The sequence below is a fragment of the Ptychodera flava genome, chromosome 16, assembly GCF_041260155.1.
Source record: "Ptychodera flava strain L36383 chromosome 16, AS_Pfla_20210202, whole genome shotgun sequence".
Taxonomy (NCBI): domain Eukaryota; kingdom Metazoa; phylum Hemichordata; class Enteropneusta; family Ptychoderidae; genus Ptychodera; species Ptychodera flava.
This window is the reverse complement of record NC_091943.1, coordinates 21,605,051-21,627,042: the sequence shown is the minus strand read 5'-3', so window position 1 is coordinate 21,627,042 and position 21,992 is coordinate 21,605,051. Positions and strand designations below refer to the sequence as shown.

The window sequence follows — 21,992 nt, the reverse complement described above, 5'->3', positions numbered from 1 at the left end:
GTACGTTTGTTCTATCCATTCCATGCAGTTTCTCTTGCTGCCAAAGTTGATTTAAGGTAGAACGCGCCTCAAGGCCAGATAGTCGGACTCTCAAATTTCTACAGTGATTTTCTGATCTACCACTTGTTGGGGTTCATTTTTAGCTCACGTGTTCACTCATGTGAATTAATGTCATAGCGATGTCTGTCTGTCTGTCTGCTGGTGTGTGTGTGGTGTGTGTGTTAGTGTGTCTGTCTGTCTGTTTACACGATAACTCAAAAACGGCTGAACGGATGTAGGTCGGACTTGGTAGACAGGTACTGTATGCTAATTGCAAGAACTGATTGGATTTTGGTTAGTGTGGCTTGCATATTAATGAAGTTATGACTATCTTTTTTCATATAATGGTTTCCTATGGAGACAGTAATGACAGTGTTAACATATATCAAGAAATACTGCACAACTTTAAATTTCATAAAACTTTCCACAGATGACAATCGCAGAACATTTTGATGATACTATGAGTGTCATGTCAATTATCTGCTCATTTGCATATTAAATGAACTTTTGTAATTAGTGATATAACTCTAAAATGCCTACATCAAATTTGGTGATACCTGCTACAGATATTGATCTGATAGATATTTAACTGTACTGAGAAGCTTTGCCCAGTGTCAAGTTAATAAATAGCTCATTTGCACATTTAATGAAGTTTTGTAATTAGTCATATAACTCCAAAATAACTGCATCAAATTTGATGAGATCTGTTGAAGATACTGATCCGAGAGATATCTGACTATGTTGTGAAGCATTTAGTAGTGTAGAGTTAATTGAGGATTCATTTGCATATATAATGAACCTTTTAATTGTAATTAGTGAAGTAACTCTGAAATTATTGCACCGAATTCGGTGAAACCTGCTACAGTTACTGATCTGAGAAATATGTAATTGTCGCGTGAAGCACTGAGCAGTGTCAAGTTAATTAAGGGTTCATTTGGATATTCAATGAACTTTGTAATTAGTGATATTAATCCGAAATTACAGTAATAAATTTGATGAAATGTGCTATAGATGTTGATCTGATAGATATCTAATTGTCCCATGAAGAATTGAGCAGTGTCAAATTAATAAACAGCTCATTTGCATATTAAATGAAGTTTTGTAATTGGTGCTTTAACTCCGAGGGTACTGTGCGAACGTTGATGAAACCTGCTACATATAATGATCTGACAGATATCTGATTCTTGTGTGACGCGTACTACTATGTAATGAACCTGTTATAAACCATGTTCACATCTGCTTAAAATTAGAAATTAAAATCGAAAAACGTCGACTACCACTCCATCTTATCATTACGCTATTATTCATTTGTCGCGCTCTCTAATTGGAAACCAATCTGACCTAAATGCAATGAAAATTAATTTTAATGTTTCGTGACAGGAGTCTATATTACAAAGGCTTTGCACTTAGTGCTGTACGGATTTACGGATCTAATAAGCCATTCATTCCAATGACCATGAGGAACATAATTAAAAAATGATTAATTACAGACTTTATTGAATATGCAAATGAACCCTTAATTAACTTGATACTGCTCAATGCTTCTGGCGACAATGAGATATCAGATCAATATCTCTAGCAAGTTTCACCAAATTCGACGCCATAATTTCAGAGTTATATTACTAATTACAAAGTTTGTTAAATATGCAAATGAACCCTTAGTTAACTTCACATTACTAAATGTTTCTCAACACTGTCAGACATCTGTTGGATCAGTATCTGCAGCACATTTCATCAAATGTAGTGCAATTATTTCGGAACTATATGACTAATTACAAATGTTCATTGTTATGACAATGAGCTATTTATTAACATGACACTGCAGATGCAGCCAACGGAGCTATTCATCGGAAAAGCTATTCCAGGAGCAATTTTCGAGGGCAGGGGAAATTTTAATTTTGCTCGGGCAGGGGACATGTTTTTAGGTGGCAGGGGAGCAAATTTTAGTTTTTTTTTCGTAGGGTAGGGCAGATATCGGTTGATTGTCCTGGGGACAGGGCTTGGCGAAAAACTTTTTGAGGGTAATTGTTGCCAGGGCAGGGGAAATTGGCAAGTTTTTTTCGCCACAGGGCGAGGGAGCTTCAAAAATTCACAGTGGGGAAGGGAAACAGGCAAAAATAAGTGGGGAATGGGTAAAAATGAAGTTTGAGTTTGGGAGGGTAAGTCGAAAAATTTTCTGTGGGAGGGCAAATTATGAACAGCTAATTAATTACCCTCTGGACTTAAAAATTAATCAGTTCACATTACTTGTCATGCACAATATATTTCATCGTAGTAAGGACCCCTTTAAAAGTGCATTGTTCGTTGGCTGCACCTAACACTGCTCAGTGCTTCAAGCGACAATTAGATATCAAATTAGGTGCAGTTATTTCAGAGTTATATGACTAATACAAAACTTCATAAAATATGCAAATGAACTATTTATTAGCTTGAAAATGCCCAATGCTTCACAGTACAATTAATTATCTATCAGATCAATATTAGCAGGTATCATCGAATTTGGTGTAGGAATTTGGGAGTTATATCACTAATTACAAAAGGTAATTACATATGCAAGTGAGGAGATAATTGATATGATACTCGTAGTATCATCATAATGTTCTGAGATTGTCATCTGTGAAAAGTTTCATGTAATTTCGTGCAGCATTTCTTGACATATGCTGACACAGTCAATACTGTCTAAACAGGAAACCATTATATGAAAAAAATGATGTTTCATAACTTTATTTATATCAAAGCCACACCAACCAAAATCAAATTAGTTCTTGCCATGAGTAAAATGTACCTGTCTACCTAGTCCGACTTGAATCTGTTTAGCCGTTTTTGAGTTATCGTGTAAATAAACAGACAGACACAAACACACACACGTATGCACACACGGACAGACAGGTAGACATCGCTTAGCTTACGTGTGTGAACACGTGAGCTAAAAATGTACATTAAAGCAGTCGATGCGTCACAATGCTCTATTTTCTGATGCTATGCCAAAGGATAAAGGTTTTCAGATGATTGTTAAAAATTGATACAATTAACTTAACGAATCATTCGTTCTAGGTAAGTTGCTCAGTTACGTTTCGATAATTTTTTATATCCCGACATTCGACCAACTCTTCACTGTGAAACATAATGCTCTGTAAAGCGTATTTGCAGACTTTTCTAGCCGAAGAAGCAGAAAAACTCCATCAAGGAGAATTCTATGCATTCCATTTGTGACACTAACTCTTGAATATCAACCTTTCATATTTTTCAGCACTGCCGCGAGAAAAAAGCCTTCACCAACCGAATCAAGTCATGTAATTTGCATAGTGTGTTGTGACGTCCGTTAACACCTTAAACATGTCCCTGACCTCAAACGTGTCCCGGTGCTAAATGTGAAGTAGGATAGGTTAAACTCAAGTCTGACAATATCCATCCCCATAACGGGACGTCAAAGACCTATTTTGGTGCCTGGAGTATATTTCCGGATATGACAAACAAAAAACGTCAACACAACAAGTGGGCACATTAAGTTTTTTGCGATATGTTTATTTTTAAGTTCAAGTCTCAGCGAGGGTTACAAATTTATGAACCGTAACAGGTCTCCCGTTAAATATTACTTCGACATCACTTCATAAAAAACGAAATTGTCATTGAAAATAGGTCATTTCCACCCCATCTTATTATTAGGCTATTATTCATCTCTCGCGCTCTATTTTGAAACCACAACATCTGACCTAAATGCTATGAAAATTTATTTTAATGTTTCGTGACAAAAGTTTATATTACAAAGGCTTTGCACTCAGTGCTGTACGGATTTGGTCAATTTAATACCGTTTGTGTATCATTTGTTGCGCCTGTGTCGAAAAGTTCCCCGTTGAACAACATGTCTAAGAGGGTCGCTGTTCTAGGAGCTGGAGCCAGTGGGCTAACGGCCATTAAATGTTGTCTGGATGAAGGTCTTGAACCGGTATGCTTTGAAAAAAGTACAGACATCGGTGGGCTGTGGAACTACCATGAAGATATCAGAGAAGGTCACGCCAGTGTATTCCGAACAACAGTGATCAATACAAGCAAAGAGATCATGAGTTTCAGTGATTTCCCAGCACCTAAAGAATTTCCAAACTACATGCATAATACCTGGGTGATGAAATACTTCAGACTTTATGCTGATCAGTTTGGATTGTTAAAGTACGTTCACTTCAACGCTCACGTCAATAGTGTTAAGCCAGCGACAGATTTTGACGCAACTGGAAAGTGGGATGTAGAATATACAGACAAGGAGAAATACACGAGCAAGAAAGAAACCTTTGATGCGGTGCTGGCGTGTACGGGTCACCATGTCGATCCCAATCCGGTGAAATTTCCAGGACAGGAGGTTTTCAGAGGCAGAGTTATCCATAGCCACGACTACAAGCACTCGCGTGGTTACGAGCATAAACGCGTTTTGGTGATTGGGATCGGTAACTCCGGCGGCGATGCGGCGGTGGATCTGGCACGCGTTTGTTCACAGGTAAAGACGACATCGAGTGCCTGTATCTGAGATGTAACATGCATAACAGTATATGATATAGGGGACCGTGGAGAGGGTTTCAGTAGGTCAATGTAAAAAGCCGTTCATTCCAATGAACATGCGAAAAATAAACCGTGGTTTCTTCATTGTGAGTCAAGTACATTGACATCAAATATGTCAAATTTGGACTGCGAATGCTGAGTATATCTCAGAAAATGCACTTGTCTACAGTGTGCCTCAAGCAACAATTGCATTATTCTTTTCTCTTTTGATTTCAGCGACAACAGAAATTTCCATTTCGTTCTGCGCCACAATATTTTCCCTAAAATACTGTTTCAAAAAATAATGCTCGTTCATCTGAATTTCAGGTTTTGCTGAGCACAAGAAGAGGAACCTGGGTGGTGAGCAGAGTGGGTCCAAAAGGACTGCCAGCTAGCGTCTATTTTTCTCGGGCTCTGAACGCGATGCCTCTTCCTTTGTTAGCAAGATACATTCAAAGAGGCGTAAGTAACACCTTCGATCACGCAATCTATGGATTACAACCACGCAATAATCCACTTCAACAGGGTCTGACAGTGAATGATTATTTGCTGCATGAGATTTTGTCCGGTGGCATCAAGATAAAGGCAAATGTGAAGCGTTTCTTGGAAACCAGCGTAGAGTTTGAAGACGGCACAGTGGAAGAAGACATCGATGAGGTTATCATGGCAACAGGATACACATTCGCCTTCCCGTTCCTGGATGAGTCCATCATCAAAGTGACCAACAACGAAGTGACCTTGTACAAATATGTATTTCCTCCACAAATGAAACACGGTACACTGGCGGTAATCGGACTGGTACACCCATTCGGGGCCGTTACTCCAATATCAGAGATTCAATGTCGATGGGCCACAAGAGTGTTCAAAGGTTTTGCCAGACTACCATCTCAGGAAACCATGATCATTGATATCAATCGTAGGAAAGAAGCCGCCGCATCGAGATACGTGAAGTCACCTCGACATACCCTGCAAGTAGATTACATCGCGTATATGGATGAAATCGGCACTGAAATCGGTGTCACGCCAAATTTTCTTCGTTTGTTTTTAACCAAACCAAAATTGGCTTATAAGTGTTTCTTTGGTCCCTTCACTCCATACCAGTATCGTTTGATGGGTCCCGGAAAATGGGCGGATGCTGAGATGGTTTTAGAAACAGTGATGGACCGCGTCCTCCATCCAATCAGCACGCGTCCACTTAATACGCCAAAACAGAAACCTAGCTTCAGTCGCTTCATCAAGTTCTTCATTTTCGTCGTTGTGATTATTGCTGTCATACTTGTACTCTTATAGTAACATGTGAATTGTAGCTCCTAATTTTTCATATCATGATTGTTAAAGGAATTCCCCAGTCTATTTCAGGAATAGAGTGAACCATAGTATTGTCATCTTATAAATACACTGAAACTTCGCAATATGGAAGTATGGGTCTTCGTTTTTCTCTGATCGTTTATTTTACGCAAAAAGTTGGAGGTTAAAAATCTTCTGGGGAAAAGTTCTTTGAAATGAACTTAAGAAATTAAGTGTAATTGTAAAATTATTAGCTATTTCCGAATTATGCACATAAATTACTGACAAGGTGTCAGATGTAATACAGGCTATTGTATTGGTTGAAAGATGCAAGGCTTCAATTTAATTACATCAATATACAAACTAGCGCAACGTTGCTTTAAGTCATAATGATCTTTAGTTATAAAACCAGATATGAACTGAATATGCTCACGTGTTTTACAACAGGCTCATTAATCCCTTCACAGAACAATAAGATATATGTTATCACTATATGTAGCAGGTTTTTTCAACTTCGCACAGTACTCTCAGAGTTTAATCACTATAAATTACAAAACTTTATTTAATATACAAATGAGCTGTTAATTAACTTGACACAGCTCAATGCTTCATGGGACAATTAGATATCCATCAGATCAACATTTGTAGCACGTTTTATTTAATTTAGTGCTGTAATTTTAGAGTAATGTCACAAATTACAAAGTTCATTAAATATGCAAATAAACCCTAAATTAACTTGACACTTTTCAATGATTCATAGCACAATTGAATATTTATCAATTCAATTTCTGTCGCACGTTTCACCAAATTCAGTGACGTAATTTCAGTATTATATACCTAATTACAAACTTTATTAAATATGGAAATGAACCCTTAATTAACTTTACACTACTAAATGCTTTACAACACAGTTAGATATCTGTCGGATCAGTATATGCAGCAGTTTTCATGACGTTTGATGCAGTTATTTCGGAGTTATATGACTAATTATAAAACTTCATGAAATATGCAAATGAGCTATTTATTAACTTGACACTGCTCAATGCTTCTCAGTACAATTGGATATTTATCAGATCAACATCTGTAGCAAGTTTCATCAAATTTAACGCTGTAATTTTGGAGTAATATCACTAATTACCAAGTTCATTAAATATGCAAATGAACCCTTAATTAATTTCACACTACTAAATGCATTACACTACAGTTAGATATCAGTCAGATCAGTATCTGCAGTAGATTTCATCACATCTGGTGAAGTTATATCGGAGTTATATGACTAATTACAAAACTTCATAAAATATGCAAATGAGCTATTTGTTAACTTGACACTGCCAAATGCTTCTAAGTACAAAAAGATATATATCAGATCAATATTTGTTGCAAGTAGCCAGATGTTTGTAACTTTTTATATTGAGTGTTTGTATCTTATCGGTGTTTGTTGATCATGTTTTTATATTGTAAATGTTTTAATTGTAATTTTTTTGTTTTAGACCACGAGCCAATGTGATTTCTGATGTATATTTACTTTTAAACGTACATTTGCCAATAAACTATGAAACTGAAACTGAAACTGAAACATAATTCATGCAAAAAGGCTCAATAAAGAGCGGCTTTGTCCTGTTTAGAAAGTACGCGCCTCGAAATTAAACTTAATTTTTTTCCTCAAACTTTTCGCAATGAACTTTAAAAACTTTTAAACATTCTCTTACCAAAACGAGAACAAAAATCAATGTCATCGCGCAAAGTTTGGTACTAGAGAAGCAAATTATCTAGCACTTGCCAATATTTAGAATTTAAAATAGTAGTCACCATCCCAGTGTTAACTCTATGGGGAAAGGTAATATTTACGATATCCGAAAAACTAAGACGGTGAAAACTTTCTTTACTCCAAAAGCTTCAAAATAAGGCCCAATAAGCGGTAGACCAGAAAAGAATTGTAAAATTTTAGAGTCCGAATATCAGTCCTCGAGAGGCATTCTACCTTAGGAAGTAGCATTGAAATTGGTTTTCTTCTTGCTCCGGTATTTCGTTTCGGCTCAACAGTTTAACGTTCATAACATTTTGTTCCAGACGCAACCTACAAGAGCTCACCTAACCTCAATAGAGAAAGAGGTCGCAATTTAAATTGACAAAATTAATTAACTCCAATTTTAGAATTGATTAGTGAACGTTCATAGAAAAACGCTGCCACGCGACGATACCAATATGTGAAAACACTCTAAAATTTACATAAAAGCAGTCTGGTGGTGGCCTCGTGATACAACAGTTTTCATCATAATGCTCCATTTTAGCTATGCCAAGGGATAAAGATTATCAGATAGAAATTATAAATCAACGAATCATTCGTTCTAAATTGCATAGTCGTGTTCATAGTTGTTTACATCCCGAAATTCAACCAACTCTAAAATTAATGGGCTTTCCTGTACAACCGTAAAACATAATAAGCTCTTGAAAGCGTCTATGCATTCTTCCCTTGCCGAAAAAACATACAATTCCCTCCAGGTGCATTCTCGGCATTTTACTTTTCACAATAAAACAATACTCGTTAAAAATGGACCTTTTATATTTATAATTTGCATAGTGTGTTGTACCGTCAAAGAGCTATCATGGTGCATGGAGTATATATCTGGATATGACTAACAAAGTAAGTCAACGCAACAAGTGGGCATATTAAGTATATTGCAATGGATTTCTACTTTGGCAACACTCTAGCAAACAAAATTGTAATCGTAAAAACGTCGACTTTTACAGCTGGTAGGACACACCACTCCTTGAAAGATCCAAAAAAGGTCCCTAACTTTAAAAAGGTCCCGGTGTTTTCAGTCGAACTTGATATCCGCGCAGACTATAACGGATTTTTTCATTCATATCTAGGTATGAAGTTGTTGAACTTTATAACATTTACCAAGACTGTACTGATTAATAAGATTAATAATAATGCTTTATTACCATTGCAAGTCTGTGAAAAAAAATTAGAAACATAGTCAAATAAGGAAAGTACTGAGAAATGTCTGGGAAAACAAAAGTGTAAAAAGAGTTGTCTAGCAACTAATCGAGTCCACTCCCGAGTACATGGTTGTTTGACAAATTCACTGTATGGGCTGACTGTTAACACTGGGATTACATAGAATATGCAAATTAATCTTTAAATCAGTAACTACTGAGGCGAACAGCCCTCAGGAAAACAAGAAAGCAGAGATACATGGCATTCTCTTGGAGAGTTAAACAGAAACCGTTTCAAAATTTACAAATATGTATGAAAATCAAAACCAAGAATTAAATATACATTAATGGCTGGTGAGACTGTTCTGAAGATAATTTCTATATTCCAGTTAAATCGATATCTACTTGGGTATTTCTCTTATGTTACTAGGTATATCATTCCAGATCTTTGTTGCAGCATATTTTACAGTAATCTCACCTGCCTCATGTCTAATTTTTGGTATGGCTAAATGGTTACGAACACTTTGTCTTGTACTATACGTATTTCGAATCGGAAGGAAAAAATCTTTAAAAGCATCTGGTAGTCTATGATTTAAAGCATCATGTACAAAACACTGCAAGCTGTAGTTTACGTTGCTTAAAATTATCTAAAATACAAAGTTTGTTAAAAAAATGGCGATGAGTTTGCCCTATAATCACTGAAGGTCATTATACAAACCATCTTTTTTGGACTAAAAATATCATTCAAATATGTAGGATAAGACTTCAAAGCAAGACATTGTGTGGGGTAGAACAAAGGAATTGTATAATAATACAAGTGTGAAAAGCTGTACTACATGAGGTAATTTTAAGAACACACCCGTTAACTTACTGATTTTCATTTTGACTTGTACAATGTGATGTTTCCATGATAAATTGTTGTCAATAGTTACCCCTACGAAAGATGTGTGACCTTCAGAAGTAGCAGTGATTTGATTTGGTACGTTAAGTTTCTTATAAGATTTCATTGATAACTTTCCACATTTCTTTTGTATCACTTTTATTGGCCATTAGAAGATTTGCGTAATAATACTTTTGGCTCTTTTTAAAGCATTTGTCAAAGTATTTATATAGTTCTTATGATACTCAAAAAGGTTCCTTAAATTTATTCTTAATTAATTTGATATAACTTACGAATTTCCCTTGTAATCCAAGGTTTATTCTTCATTTTTTTATTTTTACCCTCAAACGTAAGTGGTGCATGTTTGAAATGATAGCACAAAATTTTACACAGAAAATCTGATATGCAGTATTGACATCTTCAGGCAAAGAACGTTTTCCCATGATTCCATTTCATGGTCCTTATGAAATCATCTTTCTTAAAATTTGAAAAATCTTGTATTTTTCCATTCCATCCTTAACGAGTTAATATAAGCGATCAGCATGACTTTAAAAACACAATCTGTCTTTTGTCCTAATGTTATATTCTTATATCCATTTTAAGTGTTAAAAAGCAGCAATCATTATGACTTCAAAATTCTGCATGTCTTCGACATCATATCTTTAAAGGGTATATTTTTGAACACTAGCTCTCCCCTGCGTTAATCCTTTTCCAAGCCCTTAATATTGTATCCTGGTAACTGCGTCATTGATGTTACGTGAAAGTGAAACAGTAAGGGATGTGTATCTATGGCATCATGTGCTATAACCTCAACAAATTCTACGATGGCAACCATGAAAGTTAATATTGATAAAACTGACACTTCCAACTGTTTGGAGCTTGACAAAGTCTTTTCTAGGGTGATAGGAATGTATATCGCATTCACCTAGGAGACCCTTGCCAATACTAGTAAACGTCGATATATTCAGACGAAACAGGCGTCAGGTAATAATTGGATTCTGATTCTTCATCAGTAGATTTGAGCATTTTGTCCATCGTATGAACTATATCCTTGAAGTCTGGTCGCAGGTCCGGATCCAACTGCCAGCACGCGTGCATGATATGATACCTGAAGAAAAAGATAAAAGCGACTGAATTGGCATGATCTTCAGGACTGATTTTAACTACCCTCGACTATTACTGAAATTTCATTACAGATACACAAGATAACCATGTATGATACAGATATGCAATATCAACATGCAAAAGGACATGTGAAATGTGTCATTATCGGGAAAATACTAAGGTAGAATGCGCCTCCAGGACAGATATTCGGACTGTCAAACTTTTACAATATATTTGGTCCATTTGTAGGGAGGGGCTCATTTTGAAGCTTCTGCAGTGAATAAAGTTTTCATCGATATGGTTTTGCGAAAAATCAGAAAATTTATTTTTTGTTCCATGGAGATAACCCAGGGATGGCGGACATTTTGAATTACTAATCTTGGTAAATATGGGTAATTCGCTTCCTCAGTACCACATTTTGCACAATTATCCATGATATTTATTCTTGATTTTGAAAGTGAGTGTTTGATAGTTTGTTTGAGAAAAGTTTGAGCAAAATGTTTTTCACTCTCGAGGTGTATACTACCTTAATGTCAAGATTCGTACAAAAATTCATCAGAAGCTTTCTCAATGCTGCCGCGAACACCTTTCATTTTGCAGAAGCATTGTTGCGTGGTCTGCATGTTCTGTTCCACTATAATATTATATCATCTTGCCTTTCTTTTCGTGAACTACAACTGGTTACATAAATGTATTTGTGAAGCAGTTGAAAAGATGGATGTTCGATGCTTCCTTACTTCGCTAAACCACAAATTTGTTGCGTACAAGTCTGCATAAACGGACTGCAGGTCCAGATTGAATTTTTGCGTACGCTGTCAGTTGGATTGATATCTCAAGACAGCTGACTGGATAGACAAGAAATCCGATGTACAGATTAAATGTTCTACGCATTGTTGGAGTTTGACAGTCGCGGTGGGAGGTTAAGAATCTTTTGATTCTAAATGTCGACGTGTGGTGTTCATGTAAGCATCTGCCTTGTTGATGAAACTCTCTCACTGAATACGAGGACTTACACTTCATCTGGTGTGTTAGGCGGTTTTTTCAGTCGTTTCCCCTTGTCGAGATAATCAACCAGCTCACTGTTGTCGATAGCTGGGTATGGAGTCTCTCCTTTTGTCATTATTTCCCAAAGCAACACTCCATAGGCCCACTAGGGAGGGAGCGACAGAGACAGAGAGAAAGACAGAGAGACAGAGAGAAAGACAGAGACAGAGAGACAGAGATATATTCACTACGTTCTCTCATATCAGGCCATGGTAGCATTTAGAGTGAAAAATTCAACGTTTAAAGTAACCTTTTCGAATAAATTTAGTCAAATTTAACTAAAGGACAAAGTGAACTTGGATAATGTTCGTACTACAATTCACAAAAAATTATACTGCGCGATTGTAAGCTCCCGTATTTGTTTTATGAAATGTTGTTTCTCCTTCAAAACTAAATTCCACATTTGCAAAACACGACAGATAATTCAAAGTACTCACCACGTCAGTTTTAGTATCGTAATGTTGTTTCTTAAAGCATTCTGGCGCCATCCATTTGGCGGGCAACTTGGCTTTTTTGTCACTGCATACATAGTAGTCGCTCTGATAGATGTCACGTGACAGTCCGAAATCTCCAACTTTTACCTTCTCCGTCTCGTCAACCTTGAGATGAGAGATTGAAGTGTTGAATTTTAGCTTTCATTTTCGTCGCGATATAGATACAACAATTCCTTATATCGCAAAGTTATACGAAACAGGGCTGAAAACGCAGTGTGACAGATTTGAATGAAAATTGCATTTGGATCAACTTTGTCTTACGACGACATTTTAAAATTACTGCCGCCCAGAGCACGGCAGAATTGACACCGATGCCCAATCGAAGTATATTCTTTATATGGAAGACATCAACACAGTATAGGTAGCTTTTGCCTTTACATTCAGTCATGATAGCCACGACAAATGACAAAACGTTTTATACATACATGCAGTTTCTTGCAGCAAGATCTCGATGGACCATATGGATCTCTGACAGATAACGCATACCAGTGGCCACTTGGTGTCCAAGCGAAACTAAGTCCCATACCGTGAACTCCTAGAATTATAATATTTAAGGTAGAACGCGCCTCGGGGACAGATATTCGGACTCTCAAACTTTTACAATTTTTTCTGATATACCAATTGTGGGGGTCATTTTAAAGCTTTTGGTGGAAGAAAACTTTTCACCGGCTTAGCTTTCCGAAATTCGAAAATTGTATTTTTCTCCATAGAGTTAATACAGGGATGGTGGCCATTTTGAATTTTAGATATCCTTAAATCTTGGGTTACTTATTTCTCCACTACCAAAATTTGCACGGCGACCCCCAATTTGTATTCTTAATTTTGAAAGAGAATGTTTGAAAAAGTCCTTAAGGAAAGTTTCAGCAAAAGTTTAAGTCTTTCACTTTTCAGGCGCATACTACCTTAAGGGAAATAAAGTTACTATAATGGGCCACGGAAACATGTATTTGGACTCTAAAAATCTAACCGACTCGCCCTGCCGACAGCATTGTATGCATTCATTCTGAAATTTGTCGAAATAATTTACAATACCTTTCTAACTTTAGGTAGAAGCCAACTTCTCACCCTGTACCCTCACCCCATCCCCCCAATCTTTGCAAAAAAAATCAGATATGAACTGAAAATGCTCAAGTGTTACATTATATTGCAGTTATGTGTAAATTTGAACCTTTGCCACATGTTTGCAACTTCATTGAAAGTGTTTTGATCAACATAATGAATAATATTCACCAAAGATTAATTCTAAATCCAAGTATAGATCCCCAATGAGGAAAGTTCATTAAAATATGCAAATTAAGAATTGACTTAAATGTTCTCATTAAATATGCAAATTAGGAATTGGCTGAAGTAAAAATGTTAAGAGACTTTCGATAATCTCGTATCATAGTATCTTTAATGTAAAAAGCAATTCGTCAACTTTGGTCAAGTCAAGAAAGATAAATATCCTTTATTAGGAAAGTTCATTAAATTTGCAAAAAAGGAATTGGCTAAAGTAAAAATGCTTAATGACTTTCAATGTTGTATCATAGTATCTCTAATTTACATAGCAAATTTCGTCAAATTTGGACTAGTCAATACAGATAAATATCCCTAATTAGGAAAGTTCATTAAATATGCAAATTAGGAATTGGCTGAAGTAAAAAAGTTTAATGACTTTCATAATGTTGTTTTATAGTATGTTCAATATATGTTGCAAGATTCATCAACTTCGGTCGAGTCAATTAAGATATATATCCCTAATTAGTGAAGTTCATTAAAAATGTAAATAAGGAATTGCCTAAAGTGAAATTGCTTAATAATTTTCAATAATGTTATATCATAGTATCTTCAATGTACACAGCAAGTTTCATCAACTTTGGTCAAGTCAATTCAGATATATATATCTAATTAGGAAAGTTTATTATATATGCAAATAAGTATTTGGCTGAAGTAAAATGCTTAATGACTTTCAAAAATGTTACATCATAGTATCTTCAATGTACATAGCAAGTTTCATCAATTTTGGTCGAGTCAATTCAAATAAATATCCCCAATTTCAAAAGTAAATTAAATATGCAGATTAAGAGTTTGATGGAGTAAACATCCTAATGACTTTCAATAATGTTAAAACATAGTATCTTCAATATACATACCAAGTTTTGTCGATTTTGATCAAGTCAAATCAGATATATATCCCTAATAAGGAAAGTTCATTAAATATACAAATTATCCATTATGTTTTATGTCACCCCTTAATATCTTTCACAGCTGATATATCATGGTGTGATCAACATTTGTAGTGAATCTCATCAAATTCTTTAAATATGCAAAATGAGCCCTAAATTAACTTGACACTGTTCAATGTTTCATAGCACAATTCAATATTTATCAGATCAATATCTGTAGCACGTTTCACCAAATTTGGTGCCGTAATTTCAGAGTTATATACCTAATTACAAAGTTCATTAAATATGCAAATGAACCCTTAATTAGCTTCGCACTACTAAATGCTTTACAACACAGTTAGATATCAGTCGGATCAGTATATGCAGCAGTTTTCATCACATTTGATGCAATTATTTCGGAGTTATATGACTAATTATAAAACTTCATGAAATATGCAAATGAGCTATTTATTAACTTGACACTGCTGAATGCTTCTCAGTACAATTGGATATTTATCAGATCAACATCTGTAGCAAGTTTCATCAAATTTAATGCTGTAATTTTGGAATAATATTACTAATTACAAAGTTCATTAAATATGCAAATGAACCCTTAATTTATTCCACACAACTAAATGCTTTACACTACAATTAGATATCAGTCGGATCAGTATATGCAGCAGATTTCATCATATTTGGTGCAGTTATTTTGGAGTTATATGACTAATTACAAAACTTCATAAAATATCCAAATGACCTATTTGTTAACTTGACACTGCCAAATGCTTCTCAGTACAATTAGATATTTATCAGATCAATATCTGTACCCGATTTCACTGATTGGGTGCCATAATTTCAGAGTTATATACCTAATTACCAAGTTCATTAAATGTGCAAATGAAGCCTTAATTAACTTTACACTACTAAATGCTTTACACCACAGTTAGATATCAGTCGGATCTGTATCTGCAGCAGATTTCATCACATATGGTGCAGTTATATCGGAGTTATATGACTAATTACAAAACTTCATAAAATGAGCGATTTATTAACTTGACACTGCCCAATGCTTCTAAGCTTCATATATATATATATATATATATATATATATATATATATATATATATATATATATATATATATATATATATATATATATATATATATATATATAATCAGATCAATATTTGTTGCAAGTATCATCAAGTTTGGTGCAGCATTTTCAGAGTTATGTCACTAATAACAAAAGTTCATTAAATATGCAAATGAGCAGATAATTGACATGACACTCACAGTATCATGATAATGTTCTTAGATTGTCATCTGTGAAAAGTTTCATGAAATTTTGTGCAGTATTTCTTTATATATATATATATATATCTACACTGACATTACGTCTCCATAGGGAAACCATTGTACGGAAAAAACCGATATTGCATAACTTCATTAATATGCAAGCCACACCAACCAAAATCTAATCAGTTCTTGAAATTAGCATATGGTACCTGTCTACCAAATCTGACTTGAATCCGTTCAGGGGTTTTTGAGTTATCGTGTAAACAAACAGACAGACAGACAGACAGACAGACAGACAGACACACAGACAGACAGACAGACAGACAGACAGACAGACACACACACACATACACACACGGACAGACAGACAGACATCGCTATGACATTAGCCCACGTTTTCACACACGTGAGCTAAAACCAAAAACGCGAAACTTTATATGTTTGCCCAAACAGGCTTGATGGGAAACAGTATGGCCATATCGCATTTCAAATAAACATAAATTGTAGTTAAGTTGCTTCTCTGTTCTGAATATTGCACAGACATGAACCTCTCTATTTTATTCTTAACTACAAAAAGAGCAGCTAAATGTGTAAATATTTTAATTAACGGATGAATGAATAGAAAAATAAGTTATGTAATCCTAAATAAATGATAAATATATATCATTAGATGAATACCTAGATCTCCAGATGCCCTTGTCAGATAGATAGATAGATAGATAGATAGATAGATAGACAGATGGACTAGCTAGGAAACAAAATTATGCAAAAATAAATATTTTAATCCAGAACTAATATGGCATCGCAAATTGTTGATTTTTCATTGCTTCAATACACTCGTCTACTTGCATGTTTAAGGTAGATCGCGCCTCGGGCTCAGATATTCGGACTCTCAAACTTTTACAATTCTTTTCTGATACACCTCTTGTGAGGGTTAATTTTTAAGCTCTTGATGTAAAAAAACTTTTCGCGGGCTTAGTTTTTCGAAAATCAAAAATTTTATTTTCTCCATAGAATTAACACAGGGATTGCGGCCATTTTGAATTTCTAATATTGATAAATGTTGAGTAATCTCTTTCTCTGATTTTGAAAGAAAATGGTTGAAAGATTCCTTACGGAAAGTTCGGGCAAAAGTTTAAGTCTTTCACTTTCGAGGCGCATACTACCTTAAATGTATTTTATTGCCTACAAGTCTCGTCTATATGTACAGGTCACACGGGTCAAAGTTGATTAAATATGTGACTCAGCTCACCCTGTCCTCATCTTGGATGAAGGTCTTTAAGTTGCCGAATTTCATGTAAGGAAGGATTATCATCGGAACACCGCGATCATCGATGCATATGCCGATCAGTGTCAGCACATTGGGATGTTGCAAGTCCTTCATCAGAAGCCCTTCCTCCAAGAAATTTTCTGATTCGTCTCCGCTTGCATTGTCTGGCCAGAACAAAAGGAACACTGCTGTCACTTTGGACGTAGGGAAATGCCGACAAACTGTTTGGTCAAATGCAGTGGCTTGATAAATACCAGTAGTTTCTTTTTTAAACAACGAGAAGTTACACTTTCTATAGGTATTAAATTTCGAAAAAAACATATTGACTTCATAATACTTTAGAGTGGCCTATGGAGCCACTATCAGTTCACCTTCGCATTAAGCTGAACGAGTACTCTGCTTTCTTATAGTTCATTACATTAATTAGAAAAATAAATACATTTGGATTCTCTGCAATTAAGCTTATGCGTGCTTGCCTTGACTCGGCCGTCAATGTCACAACCTTAGTTGCAACGTTTAGTGGTTCTGTGACAACTAAACATCTAAAACTGAAACAAAAGTACTGGACACATGCTATGACTTTTCGATGAGATCTTCGGAACAATATTTCCTTGCTTGGCCTTGGCTGTGAGATTATGTCCCTCTACCGTCACATATGACTTACGTTTTAGAATTTTGACTGCAACTTCTTGTCCGGGACACTCATACCCGGATGAACACGCACTGGATTGTGTCGTTTGCAAAGTTCCTAACATGACCACCCCAAAGGCACCTGAGAGAACGTGGATAACATACACGATGCTGAAGTGTCCACTCGATATTGTATGGCAAAACATGAAGATTTCTGGAAATAATAGGTACTGTCCGTACCATGAAACAAATGATAAGCTTTCTCGACCATGAGGTCGTTTATTTTGGTGCTAAAATTGCCTAATCAAGTATATCATGTATTTGTCAATAAAGACAACAGAAGATCCGGTATAGTTTGTCTACGTATCTGCTTTATAGATTTGATCATCGATTTGCGTATAAAATTCAGCACAGTGTTTTGCTATTTTAAAAGTCAAACCTTTACGACTCTATTTATCAAGAACATACTACTGATCATTCCACGCGCACATTCCACTAACCTCTTCCGAGCACGTCATCAGTGCGCAGGATCAGTCTCTTTCTGTCAATCATGACGTCTTCGATTCTTGATTGTAGCTCCGAATCCAGTGTGATGCTCATTTCCTTCCGACGTGTCAAGTCTGCAAAGAAATTCTGTCAATTATGTCTGGCATAGATTGCTAGGTAGATAGCTTTATGGATGGATGGATGGATGGATGAATGAATGGGTGGGTGTCTGTCTGTCTGTCTGTCTGTCTGTCTGGCTTTCTGTCTGTCTGTATGGATTGATGAATGGCTGGCTGGATGGATGGATTTACGTATGTATGGATGAGTGGATGGAAGGGTGGATAGATAGATAGATAGATAGGTAGATAGATAGATAGATAGATAGATAGATAGATAGATAGATAGATAGATAGATAGATAGATAGGGTTATATTATATACATATATGTGTGTGTGTGCGTGTGCGTGTGTGTGACATTTCGCGGATAAACGATAAATCTAGTTGAAAGAGACATATCGTTATATCAGTATTTCGGAAATTAGCTAATTTCCTATTTGTTTCATACACGCGCGCGGTTTCTTTAGTATAGTAATATAAAACTTAACAAAACATCTATCGATAAAAAGTATATGAAAGTAAAATTAACTAAACAAATAATGAATCATCTACTTACTATCCACTGAGATCGAAATACAGGTAAATCGGAAGAGGCAGATAGAATTATAAACATTATAAACATACATACATACATACATACATACATACATACATACATACATACATACATACATACATACATTGTTTGTTTGTTACAAGGATGGATAAGATGGATGGATAAATAGATTAACAAATGATAGTTAGACAGTACAACGACCTGCAAATACACTACCAAACGAACCTGCCGCAGAATTCATTGGTTGTAAATCCATATACCGGGCTTCTACCTGAGCCTCAGCGGCTTTGTGTCTTGACTTTCTCCTAATCAAAGACACCACTGTTATAGTGACTGCGACAATCAAAAGAAAAGCTGCAATCGTAGCCAGGACAATCACCCATGGTTGAACGACGACATACCGAAGATATCCGACACTGTAAAACTTCTTGTTGCTGCCGATTTTCACCTATTGTGACAGAATTTACCATTCTATTGGTTGGCATTCAATGCATTCCGGTAGGCACAAAAGTGATATTGCGATTAAATACGATGAAAAAAGGGCTTTAAATAAAAATGAAAGAGTGAGTCACATATTTTCATTCGCGTTACGGTGTTATCGACTCGTCTTTGGAAGAAGCTACATCTCTTGGTTTAAGACCAAAAGGATATTCTCTAGATTTAAAGTTGCAACAAAAGGAAGACCCCACAATCAAACCGACACTCAACAAATTTCTGAGCCTGTAACCGTTTTTTAAAACAGAAGAGGTGAAAGTACACGACTTTTAACTCATAATTTGTATAGAATCACGCGACTATCAAATTCAATGACAATAGACATTGTGCTTTGTCACAAGAAAGCGGGCCAAGAAATTTGCACGGGGGTTTGATATTTATAGAAGCTTTATCAGTGAATTCTAAGTTAGCGATATCGGTGAATTTAATGTTCTTGTCATTTACCCTGACTTGAGGATAACCGTGATTAGCCTCGTTGTCAAGTCTTAATGGCGGTTTCTCTCTGGGCGGTTTGCAGGTCAGCTGACGTCGATGCAACGAAATAATTGGCTCGCAGTAATCCAATCCAACCTCTACCGTGAAGTCCTCCTTTTGCGCACCACAGTTAAGGCGTTCCCCCTGGAATGACAGTGAAACAAAATAGGTATGAACCATCAGGTGAAAAATATTCATGAAAAAATATATAACCGGTGCAGTGAAACATATTAAACATGAATTTATTGTGATAAGAAGTCAACAAGAGCGCTAACACGATTGGAACCAATCGGGGATAATTGGATCTTGATATTTTCCAAATTTCTCAAAAATTTCAGGTGCCATATAGCTGAACGTTGCAATATTACAAATCACTCATAAAAACAAGTGTGTAACTAAAAAGGAAAAGCAGATGAGCTTACATTTGCAGGTTAAAACGACCTTACTTCACCATCCAATTATTCCAAATTAGTTCCAATCGTGTTAGTCCGTATTGTATTATGCCCTGTATGCCCTGTCCATCGCATTTTAATTGGTCAAGCTGAACCACGTGACTGCCCACAAATACACAGTAATGGTCTGCTTACATGCCCGTGAATATGAATAATATCGTAAACATAGTAGCTTTACAGCTAAAACGAAACTTGTGATTTGTACAAAGATCATAATCAATCACAAAATAAAATGGAGCACTTGTGGGCCAAGTTTAGACTCTTTTTTCCAAACAAATCTTCTGACTTGCAAAATATTTGCAGCGCGCACTACTCACTGACAAGTTCTGGGTCTCCGTTGTCGTTCGCACGGGAAATTTTCGTAAATGTTGACGTTTTTGGGCGTTCGTTGATAATATGATAGAAATAACAGACTCCGCCCTGACCATTAACGTTTATGTATGGGCGCGGGCGAGAGGAAAGCCAAAATTAATGGGCTGGGCAAGCCTCGCCCGTTAATTTTTGGCTTTCTTCTCGCCCTTGCCCATACATAAACGTTAATGGTCAGCGCGTCGTCCGTTATTTCTATATTAACATCATAAGCCAACAACATGTCTAATAATAGTAATAATAATAATAATAATAATAATAATAACTTTATTAGCTCTACGACCCCTTTTTAGGTTAGAGAGCACGGTGACATTACCAGAAAAAAATGCATTGCTGTAATACACATACAAATTTTAAAAGCCAAAAAGGCAAACCCACGTGCTAAGGTTAGGACATTGATACAAAATGCAGAAAGACTCGCAAAAAAACGCACCCAGACACAAAAAAGACCAAAGTCATGAAACAGACTAATTAAACTTAGACATAATAAGTTTGGTGAATTTGGCTAGACATGAAATTTCGGGGAGATTCCTGTTGTTGAAAAGCTTCCCGAACTTTAAAGTGTTTGGCCTTTTACAAAAATAACTCTTCTTCTTATGCATGTTTTGTATAAACGATCAAGCTGGTCCCGAAGAACAATATACGTGGCGTTCAAGCGAGACTGAGACTGAAATAACAAATCTGTGAATACATAAATTGCAATCGTAAAGGGTTTGATAATATAACTATCTCCTCTATATCCTTCCGTCACATCCAAAATCATAATGTCACAAAAATATTTTCATGAGTCGACATGCCTTAAATTTCTATGCACGTCCTTCACTTGGATGTTACTGCCACCTACCGTTATGACAAGATACTGAGAATCTTCTCTGATACTGTAAATATTATTTTTCCCGGGAAACTTGTTGATCACGGGGTCTTCCATCACGTCATATGTGGTATCCAGGTATCGACCGATATTTTGTGGGCGCCACTTTTCGACACCGTCGAGGTAAAATCCGACCGTGAGTTTAATGTCTTCGCCGCTCGCAGATGATGAGGTAATAGAGTTGCAGTCATCTTCAACATCTCGCTTCACCTTTGCAGTAGTATTTTGTCGATCTTCATGTGTCTGCATACCTTCCACCCAACGCCCAGAGTTACGGTAGGCATCGCAGCTGGAGTGGTTTAGATCTCTAAAGGAAATTTTTGGCGACGGGCAAAACATTGTTGTCGAATTTTGTGCTTCACACTCCTATTGGATAGACAAAATTATTGAGTTGCAATGGGGATGAAACGAAGTAGGAGGTTAAAGGTCATTGCACATTGACTCTATAAAAAGCTCTTCTGCCTTAATACAGACAATAGGGTCAGAAAGCCATCTTAAAGTACGCGCAAAA

The 21,992-nt window shown here is 36.1% G+C and overlaps 3 protein-coding genes across 3 annotated transcripts in view; 1 reads left to right on the top strand and 2 right to left on the bottom strand.

The window, feature by feature from the left end:
* Positions 1 to 3,882: 3,882 nt before the first annotated feature.
* LOC139114942 (flavin-containing monooxygenase 5-like) lies at positions 3,883 to 7,385 on the top strand. Its single transcript, XM_070676860.1, has 2 exons — positions 3,883 to 4,528; positions 4,897 to 7,385. The coding sequence occupies exons 1-2, from the start codon at positions 3,902 to 3,904 to the stop codon at positions 5,857 to 5,859; spliced, it is 1,590 nt and encodes a 529-aa protein (XP_070532961.1). The 5' UTR covers positions 3,883 to 3,901; the 3' UTR covers positions 5,860 to 7,385.
* Positions 7,386 to 8,775: 1,390 nt separating this feature from the next.
* Positions 8,776 to 12,424, bottom strand: LOC139114290 (tyrosine-protein kinase receptor TYRO3-like). Its single transcript, XM_070675899.1, has 3 exons — positions 12,265 to 12,424; positions 11,797 to 11,933; positions 8,776 to 10,787 (listed from the first exon to the last, which is right to left on the bottom strand). The coding sequence occupies exons 1-3, from the start codon at positions 12,313 to 12,315 to the stop codon at positions 10,625 to 10,627; spliced, it is 351 nt and encodes a 116-aa protein (XP_070532000.1). The 5' UTR covers positions 12,316 to 12,424; the 3' UTR covers positions 8,776 to 10,624.
* A 312-nt stretch (positions 12,425 to 12,736) lies between these two features.
* Positions 12,737 to 21,992, bottom strand: part of LOC139152850 (hepatocyte growth factor receptor-like) — a 48,086-nt gene continuing 38,830 nt past the window's right edge. The window contains exons 12-18 of the mRNA XM_070726202.1: positions 21,455 to 21,847; positions 19,760 to 19,933; positions 19,046 to 19,268; positions 18,162 to 18,281; positions 17,696 to 17,803; positions 17,014 to 17,195; positions 12,737 to 12,856 (exon numbers count right to left, since the gene is read on the bottom strand). Of these exons, the coding sequence (XP_070582303.1) occupies positions 12,737 to 12,856; positions 17,014 to 17,195; positions 17,696 to 17,803; positions 18,162 to 18,281; positions 19,046 to 19,268; positions 19,760 to 19,933; positions 21,455 to 21,847 (1,320 nt within the window). The remainder of the gene's footprint in view (positions 12,857 to 17,013; positions 17,196 to 17,695; positions 17,804 to 18,161; positions 18,282 to 19,045; positions 19,269 to 19,759; positions 19,934 to 21,454; positions 21,848 to 21,992) is intronic.

Excerpts from the sequence above, each read along its gene's own strand:
- LOC139114942 (XM_070676860.1), top strand. The coding sequence starts at position 3,902 with ATGTCTAAGAGGGTCGCTGTTCTAGGAGCTGGAGCCAGTGGGCTAACG. Across the intron at positions 4,529-4,896 it reads TGGCACGCGTTTGTTCACAG|GTTTTGCTGAGCACAAGAAG; the intron begins GTAAAGACGACA and ends TCTGAATTTCAG.
- LOC139114290 (XM_070675899.1), bottom strand. The coding sequence starts at position 12,315 with ATGGCGCCAGAATGCTTTAAGAAACAACATTACGATACTAAAACTGAC. Across the intron at positions 11,934-12,264 it reads ACGATACTAAAACTGACGTG|TGGGCCTATGGAGTGTTGCT; the intron begins GTGAGTACTTTG and ends CTCCCTCCCTAG. Across the intron at positions 10,788-11,796 it reads CCTAACACACCAGATGAAGT|GTATCATATCATGCACGCGT; the intron begins GTAAGTCCTCGT and ends CTTTTTCTTCAG.